At 32.1% G+C, this 15,513-nt stretch overlaps 1 protein-coding gene across 4 annotated transcripts in view; it reads right to left on the bottom strand.

Moving 5' to 3' along the window:
* LOC139514603 (cytosolic phospholipase A2-like) overlaps positions 1–15,513 on the bottom strand; it is a 104,608-nt gene that overhangs the window by 81,151 nt on the left and 7,944 nt on the right. For 2 of the 4 annotated variants that reach the window (XR_011662641.1, XM_071304017.1), the window contains exons 5-12: positions 12,191–12,316; positions 11,225–11,319; positions 10,922–10,950; positions 8,887–9,025; positions 8,333–8,469; positions 6,532–6,754; positions 5,588–5,702; positions 2,999–3,052 (exon numbers count right to left, since the gene is read on the bottom strand). Coding sequence is in view for 3 of the 4 variants with exons in the window: in XM_071304017.1 (XP_071160118.1) it covers positions 2,999–3,052; positions 5,588–5,702; positions 6,532–6,754; positions 8,333–8,469; positions 8,887–9,025; positions 10,922–10,950; positions 11,225–11,319; positions 12,191–12,316 (918 nt within the window). In the remaining variant the exon portion in view is untranslated. Of the gene's footprint in view, positions 1–2,998; positions 3,053–3,468; positions 3,607–5,587; positions 5,703–6,531; positions 6,755–8,332; positions 8,470–8,886; positions 9,026–10,921; positions 10,951–11,224; positions 11,320–12,190; positions 12,317–15,513 lie in introns of all 4 variants that reach the window. The other 2 variants (XM_071304016.1, XM_071304015.1) reach the window with 2 other exon arrangements.

The following is a 15,513-nucleotide window of genomic DNA, read 5'->3' as shown; positions in this document are numbered from 1 at the left end:
GATTATTTAACAATAACAATTTGTGTTTATCTTTTATAACAAAAAAGTTATGTCTTTCTTTCGAAAAAGAAATTACGGCCACAAATCTGAATTTTGAGCAAATATACAAAATTTCGACCTCATTTTACTCAAAAAGTAGCACATGAAGGTATATTTTTTATTACATATTTGATTTAATCAGGTAAAAAATAGCCTATATGCAAATTTTCACGAACTTGTAAATACAGGATCAAAACTGTATCGTATGCCCTTAAAGAATAGTACATACTATACTATGGTATATAATTAAAGTCGGCTTTACTGCCATATTTCGGACGAAATATTCGGCCTTTAAGAATGCTTACCCCAGAAAATCTTTGCTATCTCAATGTAGTACTATATAATAGCTTTTCATTGAAATAGATATTCTCTAATCCATAGCCATTAAGAACTACCTAGGCAATTCGTTTGTAGTTGGGTTACCTTAGAGCGTATTGTATCGAATTTGGCTTTATTTCCGTGTTTCGAACGAAATTTTAATCCCTTAAAAGAAAGCTTACCACAGAAATTATTTACCCTCCCAATGTATTTCTATATAATAGCTACTCATTAAAGCAGAGTCTTAAATATCTAGATATTTAGAACTACCAAGACAGTTCGTTGGAAAGTGGATGACCCTAGAGCGTTTTTCTCGAATTTGACTTTTTTTCCATGTTTCGGATAAAAGGAGTTAGTTCGGTAAGGGTCATATTTGGCCCCGATTATAACATTCAATGTAACAAGATGCAAAAATGTTTTAAGTTATCTTTAAGACATGGGAGAAAGTTAAAAATAACTATGTTTGCCAAAGATTTATTCTAAAGGGGTTATATTCACATCCAAAATAGGTCAAAATAAGAGATTTTGGCAAAATTTGACAAAATCAGCCGAATTTCAACCAAATTTAGGACTAGAAAACATGGAGCACAGGCGTCGACAAACTAAATATTCAAGGTAGACATGTAAAATGTCTTTAAAAACATTATTTTAAAAGATCTTTGTTGTCGACGTTTGCGCTGTATGTTTCCTGCACAATGATTGATAAAAATTTACCAACTTTCATTGAATTTTTCATGGAAAATTGAAATAAGTACTATTTAATACGTCATAAATAAAACGCAGGAACGTAAATTTTCAACAAAAGGGCTTATTTCCTATCTAGTCACTGTATTAGCTATGATTCATTGTGATATTGGTCAATGAATCTTAATATGAAATTTAAGCTAAATAAGTGGGCCATTTTAAGACCTTACCAAACCTACGTCCTTTAAAGGCTTTAATAAAACTTACCCCAGAAAATCTTTACACTCCCGTTGTAGTACTATCCGATAGCTATTTATTTGAGCAGAATCTATAATCCCTAGCTATAAAGAACTACCGAATTGAAAGGTCGGAAAGTGGGTACCCCATTGCCTATCTTATGGAATTGAAAAATATAAGTCTTTAAATCATTTCATAGTAGAGAAATTTACCAACTAAGGGCTTACCCTAGAAATTCTTTACCCTCCCGTTGTAGTACTATCCAATAGCAATTTATATAAGCACATTCTATAGCCATAAAGAACTATCGAAACAATGGGTCGGAAACTGGGGACCCCATGTGTATTTTTTGTAGAATTTTGCTTACTTGCTGTGATTCCAACGAAATTTTGGGCCTTTATGAAACCTGACCCCATAAATTCTTTACCATCCCGATGTCTTACTATATAATTAAAAAACATAGAAGAAAAGTCTATAATCCATAGTCATAAAGAACTACATAGACAATTGGTTGGAAAATTAGTGACCCCAGAGCGTATTTTATACAATTTGACTTTATTTCCAAGTTTCGGACGAAATGTTCGGCCGTCAAAACTGCTTACCCAAGATAATCATTAATCTCCCGTTTAGTGCTATCCAGTAGCTATTTATTATAGCAGAGTCTCTAATCCCTAGCCATAAAAAATATAAAGAACTACCGAAACAATGGGTCGGAAAATTGAAGTAAGTCGGAACCCCAATGCGTATTTCATAGATTATTTTTTTTTTTAGGTGTTTCAAACGAAATTTTTGGCCTTTACAAAAGCTTACCCCAGAAATTGTTAAACATGTATGAATACGAATCATATCTAGGACTAATCAGATATATAACTCTATGTGAATCGTCATGACTTTTAATTTCTAATTGTAGTTATAAAACTGTGAAGATGAGTTAGAAATGTGTAAACTAAAGTTAGAAATGCGATTGGGATATGAAACAAAATATATTTATTTTTATCTTTTTTTTTCAAACAAAACAAGTCATTCTTAGGTCCGAGACCACAATTATTTCGTAGTGCATTTCTTTTAGAACATAAATGAAAATAAAAAAAATCCCACCTGCGCTTTCTCAAAGAAACTTTTACAGTGTGTTGTACTACTTTTGGGACAAATTATATCAAAATTATAGAAAACTTTTTCGCCTCTAACTCAAAATATGGACAATTTTATCTTTAGGGCGTCTTGAAATCTTTTGACAGCTTCCGAAGTACTCATTTTCAACCTTTTTCACCTGGACCAAATCACTACTTTCCTTTAAAATTCTGGACCCAATTTTTTTTACAGTGTAACTTCATCCCCCTACTTGCAATTTGAGGCATTAAACATGGAGAAATAAATTTGGAAGGGTTATAAAAATTAATGGCAAGTAACCCACTGTCAGCACTAGGGACTATATTTGTGAACAACGAAAATCAAGGGACGACAATTGTGGTCTCGGACCTAATATTTTGAAAAAAAATTAAATTGTCACTGAAGTAGTTTTTTCGAACGCAATTGCAGAATGACGAATTGCAGTATAGCTTTATCATATGAGAATTATAGGATGAGAATTGCTGGATAGCTTGACTAGTAAATATAAAACATATTATAAGTGATATTAACTACCTACATGGATGGTCGGTACGCAAAGCTCGAACAAAATGTTCTTTTTTTATGATCATATGCATACTAAGTTACTTACCGAACTTGTTCGAATACTCTTCGTAAGTTAATGTAAAAGCACTCCCACAAATACCTAAAAGTACGGAGATATTTACCAGCTTATTAATAAATGATAAGATACATTACTGACATCATTAATTTGAACCAAAATCAAGCCGCGACAAACTAGATTATATAATAATTTTGTAAACACATTCACCTCATATTAAAGTAAGAAAAATACAACGGAAATTACCAGCAAGATTATAAATTTATCCATTACATATTTTCTGAACCTGCCATTTAGTAATGTTTTTGAAGATAATTACAACTTTATATTCCTTGAAACGTTACTATAATGTTCAATAAATTAATTTCATATATACTTATTGCATATCATTTCGAGTATCCCTTTATTATAATAAGAAGTTATAGTAAGAAAGGAATTTCTCATTTGAATAATTATGTTTTGAATAACAATTTGATAATGGCCTAACGATCATTACTAACCCATTATCTCGTAAAGGGGGATTTCATCGATTTGTTGTGTGAGAATCCCTTTATGGAATTTGCTTCCAAAATTTTTCATATCAATTGCCGCTCCATATTTTGGAATGCTTACTTCATATGGAGAAAATTCTACCCATTCTGATTAAAAATAAACAAAATATAATAAAACAATTAATAATAGCCACAAACATCTTTTCGTAACTTGAATGGCTAAGTTAATATATCATAAATATATTTCTTGAAATATACATTGATATGATGTATACAAGGCTGTGCTTAACTACTATAAATTGATACATATCAAGTCACATAAGGTTTGTGATTGCATGGATACAATCTTTATCTCGAAAACCGTTCAGGAATACTAGCATTTACCACCACATGAAAGACTATCTAACTTATGAATGTTTTGTTATTTCGATATTGCAATCAGTTATGCAAATTGCCGAAATAAAATAGGCTTTATGTGATACCTTATTCTTATGCAATTGATAAACAATATATGGAAGTGATGGTTACGATGCTTCAAAAACAATACATGTATGAGTCTCAGAAAGGAATGATGGACAACTCGGCCCGGAAACAAGTAAGACCAAGTCCATTAGGAACGACTTAGAAGACAACTCGGATTGTGTAAGAAGAAAACTCGGACCGTTAATTAGCCAACTCGGATCGTCTATAAGGACAACACAGACAAAGTATTAAAAGAGGATTTGAACTATGTAAATTATATTATAAATAATTAAACGTTATACTTTATTAATTCAATAAACAAACTTAATTAATCAGTAAATACAATTATTTTTTTTTCATAATAAATCATCAACAATCAGTAAAGTAAATATAAGTATTATAATTAAATGATCAAGGAAGTGATTATTCAATTACACAAGCTCATTAAAAGTCGTTGAGAAATTAGTCATAAAGACCGACTTACTCCAAAGGTATGAACAGCTCTTCATAGACGGTCCGAGTTATCGTTATTTATATAAATCGGCCGTAAAACTTCCATCAGACACATACTTTTCCCTCTCGAATCATTTATTTCGTCAAAAGTTTAATTTTTACTTAGTCTGAGTTGTTATTATAGACGGTCCGAGTTGTCTTATTGACAGTCCAAGTTTTCTAATTGAAGTTCCGAGTTAACTTCTTAGACGGTCCGAGTTGTCTCCGGGCCGACTTGTCTTGCACCGTCAGAAAGAGAGTATAAATATCTATGTAAAATAGAAAAAAAAGGTTCTATTAGTAAATTAATGTTTAAAAATGCTAACAACATTGATTAAATAATTTTCAGAATTACGTTATTTAAATAAGTAAACAGCAAATGCAAAATACGCTTCTAATTCAATAGTGCCTGATTAAGGTGTCAAGTTTGACAATCCTTTGCTAATTACACAGCAATTTGAATATCAATCATCCACTGTGTGCATCCTTTTCACAATAAATAAAAAGAAGGTGTCCATGGAACAATGACGATGCACCGCTTGGATATAACGTTAAAAGGGTATAACTCAAAGTTGGTAAATTTTCGCCACCAACATTTGAACTTCATCTGCGTGCTTGCATTTCCTATCATGATTTTCTTGATAGAGGGTTGCTGCTCACAAAGAAGCTATTAAACCAAGTGTTCCAAATGGTGAAGTTGAAATCATCCCTTCGTAAATTTTACGGACGCCATCACGAGTTGGTTGACTGTTATGGCATAACCGTTTCACAAATGATATCAGATATGTTCCATACGTCGTAACTACAATCCCCTTCCCTTTCAATAATGTGACCTATCGAATTAGACTATTTACCGGATTTTTTATTTTTTTATGAGCAACACAACGGGTGCCACATGTGGAGCAGGATCTGCTTACCCTTCCGGAGTACCTGAGATCAACCCTAGTTTTTGTAGGGGTTCGTGTTCCTTATTCTTTAGTTTTCTATGTTGTGTCATGTGTACTATTGTTTGTCTGTTTGTCTTTTTGTCATTGACCGAGTTAATAGTTTTTGAAACGGTTGACTGGCCTATAGCATATAGTCAGTGGAATGAAAAAAAAACCACAAATATTCCAATCTATTTTATACAGTCAAAACACACTAGGGTATGATAATATATACTATATCTACATACCATGAAATTCATTCGCATTCACTTCGTTTTTTGCATGAATAGCAGACAATAATGGAAGTGGGACAGTTCCCTCTGACAATTTATCTCTCTGTTCGCTCCATCTACACTTTGTCCTCTATAAACAACCAGAAACTGATCAGATATCAATTCTGATATCATTATAAAATATGAAACATATCTATTCTGGTTAGAAATCTCCTTATAACATTTATTAGACAACAATTAGGAAGAAAAGTCTATTTAATGCATTAAAGATGATTTCATCGTTTAAAAAACGTCTATTTCATTACTAGAAGTTAATATTACTGTCGTATTGTGTATTACTGAACTGCAAAAGTAGTAGTATTAATTATTGTTCCTTTGTCATCTTATTAATAAGTAAAAGTAAATCACTGTTTGAAATAAGAAAATCCACACACAATTGTAAACTTTGGAAAAAACAGAATAAAGAGAAAGAGGAACAAAATACAAAGAGATATTAATTTCTGCCATAACCAAAATTTAAAATGGGGCACACTATTAACAATATCAGATTTAATCTGAGAAATTGATTAATAAAAACTGTTTTATATAAAGCAAAACACAACACAAGTCACTTTTATGAAGAAAACATATCAACCTAACATTTCCTTCAATCGTTACTATAGTTGAAATCAACGGTACGTTTTAATATCATCTAATAAAATTAGAGTTCTATATTTGTTCCAGTGAATCGAGTTGATTTCAATTTATTGATTTTTAAAAATATCTGTATTTAAAATGTTTCACATTCATTGCAATTTTACAATTTTTAACTCGATGCTTGTTGCAAGGAAAAACAAAAATCTTTTTTTTACATTGTCGACGGATACAATTTATAAAGTTATAATATATCAAGTGAGTGATATCATTACAATTAATATCAATATTATTACAATGTTTCATAAAATAATTTCTAGTCTTACGTCTGGTATAAGCACATCTCCCAACAATGGTGCAAATGCACCGGTTGTTAGGTCCCATGACTGTCCTGTCCATAGACTTTTACAGTATTTAAACGCAGCATCCAGCCCATTTGAAAATATCTTCATGTAAGGGTATGTAGATATATCACGTTTTAACTGTTTTTGAATATGGTTGGGATGAATGTTTGGCCAGTCAGGATGAGAATAGAGCGTAGCAATGAACCTATAAAATAAAGATATACAAATTGAACATAGACACTACAATTCATTTGATTAAAGAGTAAGGAATAATTTGGAGTGACTTTAAAAAAAACAATTGTGATTTTAATTACCGTCAACAAACCAAAATAACTAAAATTGAACATTGGGCGCAAATGTGTATCATTGTGTTACATCTTACAATCATAATAAATAGAAAAATGAAAAATGAAAAAAAAATGTTTATGTTAAAGTCAATAAACGTCTATTTCTATTTACATCGAACTATCAAAGAAATCTTTTAAAAATGTGTTGCTCAACAATAAAACTTTGTTAACAACTATATCGCTTTTGACAATTACTTTCAAAATGATACAAGATATCGAGAGTGCCAAAAAAGTTTCGATGAATGTTATTACATGATGCGATTCTTGTTCACAAGGTAAGGATCACGTACTTCAAAAGAAAATAAACATTAATCCAATTCTTATTCTTACAGATTTACGAAACTAACCTAATATATGTTATTCACATTTGATCTAAAAGTAAAATTTTTAAAACAAAAATTTCGGCAAAATTATCTGGTTAGATTAAAACAAAGTATCATTCCATATCAAATCAATTATGATCCTCAATAGATAAAATAGATAAAATGAAGATTTTTTTACAGTAAATAGCCCTTAAAATATTTATTAACTTACAATTATTGTTGTACACTTATGTCAAAAGACAATAACTGAAAATACAATGGCTAAAACATGGCAAGACGCACCTTGATACGACCACAGAAGTAGAACCCTGACAGTTTGAGGCTATGATGGACAATCTATTCAAGCTTGATACATTTCTGAATTTTAATTGTGAATAAACCTTAGAAACAACATAGGTTTCTGACACAGATACTGTTTTTTTTTAATTTGACTGTTACCCTAATTTGGTCTAGTAGCCAAAATATAAATACACGGCTAAATTCTGCATATCAAAGTACATCAAGAATTTATACAATGTATTTATTAATGGACAATATAAGCTAAGTTTTTAAAGGGGTTCGCAAAAAACATGTATACTGACTAACTTACAAACCTACTACAACGTTCTTAAAAATATGTACAAAAATTTAAAAGCATAATCCTTAATACTATTGATCATTGGTGGTGATAAGTCTTATTTGGTAGGTCACATTTGATCATTCAATCATCTATGTGTATCTAATATATTGTCAACTTCTTTCTTCCAATGAATAAAATTTGTGATAGTTTTAAAAACATAATAGTTTGCACGAAGAGCACGAGCAATTCAAAAATTAATGTTGACTAATTAGGTTGGCTGCGTTAATCGTTTCCTTTGATATGACATATGGACTTCTTTCATACGAAATGAAAGCATATGCCGGAATGACTGTTCAGCCAATAAAAGATAAGCATTTGTATGAATTGAATACCTACTGTGAATATATGAAAGATCTTGCCCTAAAATTATTGTCTGTCACATACTATACATGATTTAAAAGTTTTCATCTCTGAAACACAGTTTGTGTATTATGTTTTCCATGCTATAACATACTTATTTCTCTAGTTTATCAATCGTGTGATAAACGTCTTACCATGAAGAGCCGGACAACACAGCAGTATACAAGATGCTATCAAGCACTTTTGTATCATAAAGGGCATGAATAACCCCGGACATGGCTACCATAGCTCTGTATCCTCCACCAGATCCCATCAGCGCAATATTTGGAACCTGTAAGATAAACGATTAACTTACGTATTAAATTATCATATTTTTTGTATCAGCGATATATTTTGTTAATTTCTATTTATTCATTCATTAAAACAGTAATTTTTAGGTTAATCATTTTACAATTTTGTATTGGCAAAACGATTGTTCTTCTATTCCTTGTCCATGATCAATTTAGTTAAAAAAATTTTTTAATAAAGTTGTATTTTATAAATTCATGAAATGTTCCAGGTCGAGGACATGTTTTTACTATTGATATTTGAATGATGGCAATATTTCTTATTTCAATTTCGTTTGTAGGCAAATTTATAAATATTCAGTCGAACGTTCATTCTTACATTTAAATACGTTAAAGTACATTGACGTCAAAAATTCCAGAAGGGATGAAACATATAATTCAGAGAAAAAGGACATGCTTACATCATTTTCCTCTAAAGATGTCATAAGTAGTTTTTGTAAAGCAGTATGAATGTTCAGTTTTCTCTTCTCTTGAAACTGTTGTTCTTGATCACATAAAAATCCTTTACTGTTGTCAAATATTCTGAGATCTGAAAACTTCCTGGTGAATATATAAAATATAAAATGTGAAGTAACGCATCAACAACACAGTAGCCCGATATCATCACGTGAACAATCTTATGGTCGTTGTTAAGGCCATTGCATAATGTGTGTCTATTAGTTGATAGTACATTGATTTTCATTTGTCAAAGATCATTATCGAACCTTTTTCTGTTACCAGATGTCCTAAGATCCAAGAATGTCCTGATAAAAAATATATAACGTAAGTTAGGGTGAATTGAGTCATCACTAAATAGCCCGATATGATCACGTGTGCAATCTCATGGCCATTGTTTATGAAAAATACAAAAAGTCATAATTAATGTCTAAACGTTGAGTAGATATATCTTTCCGTTTTCTTTTGAATGATAATTTTATTGTATGATAAAAATTACTGACCATAGTTTTGTTTTTCCTGTTAGATTGAATAATATTTAAACATTCGGCAATTGATTTTAATATAAGTGTAGCTGCATAATTATAAATCAATGGAAATATGCATGTTTTGAAGAAGAAAAAAATTAAAAAAAACAGTGAAACAGTAGTACTTCGTCTTCCTTAAAATGGCTTCATGTTGGTTAACAAATAGTGTCCAATGACCCCGCCTACCAACCAATATGGCCGACATGGCTAAAAATATAACATAGTGGTAAACTGCAAGTTTTTTCTTTTATCTTGATAACCGCTATGAATAAAGAATATCTGACAGGGGGAATAAATGTTCAGAATGTTTTGTTTTACCTGCTGTCAATTAAGGTCAAAACATTCAGACGAATTCTTACAGAAGTTTTATCAAATTTTTAAATTATTTTCATTTGTGTCCTTTTTTCTGCTATTAATAATAGTTATAAAGAATATTAAATAAGGAAAAATGATCACAAATACGAGATCTACAAATAAGTAAACTTGGCTGAAATAATCCGACGGTTTCTTATTTGAATTGAATGCGCTTTAATGGCGATTTTTACCATGGTCCATATATTTCTTTTTTACGTTTTTTGTCTAACATCCCTAAAAAAATATAATGGATATATAGAAGCTTTATAAAAAAAAATGAATCTGCAAATAAGTCAAATGATCGAAACCGTAAGTTTACTTTTTATTGACGTTATTGACTTTTTAAGGTGAATTTTACAAATAAGTACCCACTGTTGAAGAAACAAATGAGCGAAACAGACTGTTTGTATGGGTCCGGGATTGGTAGAATTAATACAATACACAAAAAGGCAGTGTTGTGTAAAATAGAGGTTTTTAAAATGTATGCTTATTCATTACAGTTGGTAAGCGGGTACTTTAATGTTCAAATTTAATTAAATAATATAAAATTTCTATTTGTGACTTATAAAATAACCAACAACATGTTTACTGAGGATAAGTTTACAAAAAAATATGACCGTGAAAACCATTCATAAAGCTTGTTGTTCGGTGTGAGCCAAGGCTCCATGTTGTAGGCCGTACCTTGGCATATAATGGTTTACTTTTATAAATTGTTATTTGGATGGAGAGTTGTCTCATTGGCACTCATACCACATATTCCTATATCTATAATCACATACTTACTGTATTTTAGTTTGCACACATAGATATTCCAAATGCCATTGGTATAACAACGACATAGCTGAGGTTGTTACTGTGCATTGTACACTAACTAGTAATGTCTCCACATGAATCATGACAATGAAAGAACCATATAAATCTAATTTAAAATTGAAACATGTTAAATGTTTGAAATTGGTTTTACTATTACAAAATAGTTTCAAATGAAAATCATATTTTCCCAAAACAATAAACCATAATGAACAAGGTTATGCGTATTCTTTGACTACAAAAAAAAAACACAAAAAGTTTTAGGATTAAAATATCCTAAATGTACATTATTACTAAATGTTTTACTTACAGTTCTGGGGAGGATGCTCGGAGATCAACCTAGAACGAAAACAATAAAACTTTTATGATGGAAGTTAACCCTTTTTTGTCTGTATATACAAATGATATACAGAAGACAGAAAAATTATTATGTAAATGCTTTTTAATGATCATGCATTGTTGTTGTTTTGTTTTTTCATCGATTTTTTTTTTGCACGTGTGCGTAAAACCTGTTCTTAATTTGTTGTAAAATATCACAAAATCGTTTTTTCTATTTAAAAATACTATATAATTATATAGATGAATGTTCTTTTATTTACTGCTTGTTTCATACCGTTTCACACGCAATAGTCTTTGGATTGTCAATATCCAGCAGACTAAAAACTGCTACTCTTTCTACCTCTTTTATACCTGATTTGAAAATAATATCTGAAATATAAATCATTAATAAGTTCAATTTAAAAATAGTTTAAATTTTCAATTTACATTGATAGTTAAAAAAATAATTAAGTCCTTTGCGTATTTTGATTTTGTTTAATTTTGATATGTCTGTAGACACCATTTAAAATTTTTATATGTCGGTAGACACTATTTCTTATTTTTATATGTCTGGTTTGTATTGTCAAATGAAAAGCTGAAAACTAGTGAACCAATCTATCTGTGACTTTCGTTACAGACGAGACAATAAAACAACAAATATTCATAATACTCCTGATAAAAAGCAAAATGGGAATATTCTAACATAAAATATCGACATGTCAACTGGAGCTGGCATGTCAGTTAACTGCTAGTAGTCTGTTGTTATTTATGTATTATTGTCATTTTGTTTATTTTCTTTGGTTACATCTTCTGACATCAGACTCGGACTTCTCTGGAACTGAATTTTAATGTACGTATTGTTATGCGTTTACTTTTATACATTGGCTAGAGGTATAGGGGGAGGGTTGAGATCTCACAAACATGTTTAACCCCGCCGCATTTTTGCGCCTGTCCCAAGTCAGGAGCCTCTGGCCTTTGTTAGTCTTGTATTATTTTAATTTTAGTTTCTTGTGTACAATTTGAAATTAGTATGGCGTTCATTATCACTGAACTAGTATATATTTGTTAAGGGGCCAGCTGAAGGACGCCTCCGGGTGCGGGAATTTCTCGCTACATTGAAGACCTGTTGGTGACCTTTGCTGTTGTTTTTTTCTACGGTCGGGTTGTTGTCTCTTTGGCACATTCCCCATTTCCATTCTCAATTTTATTAGTTATAGAAAAGTCTGATATTTTATTTGCAATGACAGAGACTCAAAGATACCTGCTGGTATACAATACTGTAAATTGCATTGGTTCACATAAAATTTGAAGGACTTGTCATGCCGCTTCGGTGTACAGGGCTCTCCCTTGGTACCTTCATGGTGAAGTTCTATGTCTGTATATTTGTCTGTAATAAAAAAAAAATACTGCAAAATCAGAAATTATTGTGTGCATTTATTATTGCGATTTTGTCATTTTATACAATTCATATCTTTTATTAAGGAAAATCCTGTTTAATTCATTTGAAAAAGTTCAAAATGCGAGTTTACATTATTGCGATTTTAACCCTGTCTTATTTTTCGCAATAATTAAAACATCGCAATAATTTCTGAATTTACAGTAGTTATTATAGTAAAGTTTTAAACTAAACAATTTGGAAATAAAAAAGATATTCAACATAATCAAAATACTATTTACCGGATTTGTTACAACATGAACAACACGACGGGTGCCACATGTGGAGCAGAATCGAATCTGCTTACCCTTCTGGAGCACCTGAGATCACCCCTAGTTTTTGGTGGGGTTCGTGTTGCTTTTTCCTTAGTTTTTTTATGTTGTGTCATGTGTACTATTGTTTGTCTGTTTGTCTTTTTCATTTTAAGCCATGGCGTTGTCACTTTATTTTCGATTTACGAGTTTGACTGTTCCTCTGGTATCTTTCGTCCCTCTTTTAAGTTGAGGACTTGAATACAAAACAGTAATGCAAAAATGATTATAAGATTAAGAACCCTATTAGCAGATTCGTTTGCAATTCATTGATAAATTTAGGAGGACGAACGTAAATTTATAATGTTTGGGAACTCATATTTTTGAATTGATGGCCTAATATTTTCGAACATCAGGTCCTATCCATGATAAACATTATAAATAAAAACATTCGGCAGTAAATTCAAAACAAAAATGTACAATTGGACGATAAACAAATTTTCGTGTTTATTATAGCATCAAATATGCATAACTATTTTGAAACAGAACAATTTGTTTAGTGTCGGTCGCTCTATTTTAATACTATTTTACATATATTTATACGACTTTTAACACTTGTTCTAAAAACCTTTAAGTAAAAACTACTTAGACCAATTGTAAATCTTCCATTACAGACGACTTCGCCTGTCAATAACTCAATTTTGAAATGCTTAGTATGTATTTTTACAACGCAGGTAAGAAGGGAATTTTCTTAGTGGACAGTCCGTTGGTTTGTTACAAAACTCTTGTTGACATCGAAGAGCTTGTGTTATACGACAATTCTTACATACCACATGTATCCATTCAATATAGAGAGGGGTAGAATTCGAAGCATTTAAAAGATCAAATGACAAGGTCGTATCTCTATTTGAAATTGCAAGGGCAAGCTCTGTTTCAAAGTACCCTTGTGAATGATGAGGAATTTACTTTACAGATTGAAAGCAATACATACTCGAACTAACCTCTAATTTATATGTAGCAGACACAACATCTTCTTATGAAGGGTTATCTCCCCACAGAGCATGTTGTCATTGCATAGATTTTATGGAAAGAGCCAAACTTCTGACTCAAACAAAAGAATATGATCGTACAGATCATAGACCGTTATATTTCGTGTGTGTCCCGAATTAACAAACTTTTTCCCTTTCACGTCAATTCCTTTCCCATTTCTCAAAAATAATATTTGCCAGAATAACGTCGAGATTCTTTCAAGAAATATGAATTGGTAGAGGCGAACTATATTTGTTGTTTTCGTATAACTTTGTTTTCCATGCCAACATTGTCCTTGTTGTTTGTTTATTGTTTGTTGGATCTTCTGGACTGAAGTTTCCGGTTTTCTACTCTTTTCATTTTGTTTTCAAAACTGTACCTCTTTTTTTTCCATTTCACACATTTCTAACTAAACATAGTGGTTCAAATTAAAACAAATGACGTAATTTTTACGTATTGACTTCATTAAAATATTACGACGTGGGAGTATATGGAACAGCCGATCAAATAATGACATTGTCGATCAAGCCCCGGTCACAACAGATCGTACGTCGTTGAAGATCTATAAAAAAAGTTGCCGTGGCACTGTCGTGCAAAATGTCAATAAAACATTTCGGGTGGTCACATCAGCTACGACATATCCACGATGGGTACACGACAAAGAAAAAAGAATTGTAATTGTACTGTCGTAGGTAAGTCGCAAGTTGATCGTGCGACAGTCGAACGACAGTCGAACGACAGTCGAACGACAGTCGTGAGTTGTTTGGCGCTATTTTTCAGGTTGTCATGGCATGGGATGCGCGTGTTACTATCGTGTCACTGTTGTGTCACTGTCGTACGACTGTCGTGCCACTGTCTTGAAACATGCCTGGCTCCATCCTCATGAATCTAACGAAATCACTGGCAGATTCCCGCTCCAACTCTTGCATCAGTGTATACTATTCTGCCCAATCATAAGGCGCCGTTCGATCCATGGCCTAACGCACCAAAGTCGGGCGATTCGCTGGTTCTAATACTTTTCACGGGCTCGAATTAACGCTTACAGGACCATATTTTGCTCTTGTTGGAGTCCGACAAGGCGCATATTTAGCAGGACCAAGCGTAATCGTTCTGGTGGAATAGTCATCCTCTTTAAATGGCAGACGGTATGTTTTTCAAAACATTCATTACCGCCGAATTGTATTCTTCTGAATAGAACAAAAATATGTTGCACGGCGAACGTACCACTGTCGTACGACAGACAATCAATGTTGTGCGAAATTTGGTATTCGTGAGACAATCGTGCGACTGTATCACGAGTGGCTTGCGACAGTCTGTGGATTGTCGTACGACAGTCGTGCAACAGTTGTACGGTTTTTCTTTATTAAAATGGTTTATGTTGGTACCCACGACAGTTTATCGCACGACAGTCGCACGACAGTCGCACGACAGTGATGAGACACTACCACGACAGCCACAAGACAGTGACACGATAAAAAATCGTAGAGCAAAAAAGGTGCATGTCCAATTTTCGTCCAAGGACACTAGACAGCGCCATGATGCTCAAAATATCGTGCGACTGTCGTACGATGATCACAAATGACCCACGATTTGACCAATTTTCATGTCGTGGCGCTGTATAGATGTGTCGTGGGTTCGTTGTAACCAGGGCTTAAATAATATACAATATATTTTTATAACACCCCGTTTGTGTATTCAAATCATTAGAGGAACATCATAATAGAATAGAAAGAAAGTTATCCAAGTAAAAGTATATGTGTAAATGCGATAACAACCATTACTTTCAAGTATATGTCTTTAAGTTTCAGCCATGAGATTTCCTGAAAATCAACGGAAGGTATTCAAAGAGACTTGTAAAAGTCAATCTAT

This window comes from Mytilus edulis, chromosome 3 (genome assembly GCF_963676685.1).
Source record: "Mytilus edulis chromosome 3, xbMytEdul2.2, whole genome shotgun sequence".
Classification (NCBI taxonomy): domain Eukaryota; kingdom Metazoa; phylum Mollusca; class Bivalvia; order Mytilida; family Mytilidae; genus Mytilus; species Mytilus edulis.
Note: the sequence above shows the minus strand (reverse complement) of the source record. Positions and strands in the feature narration are given on the sequence as shown.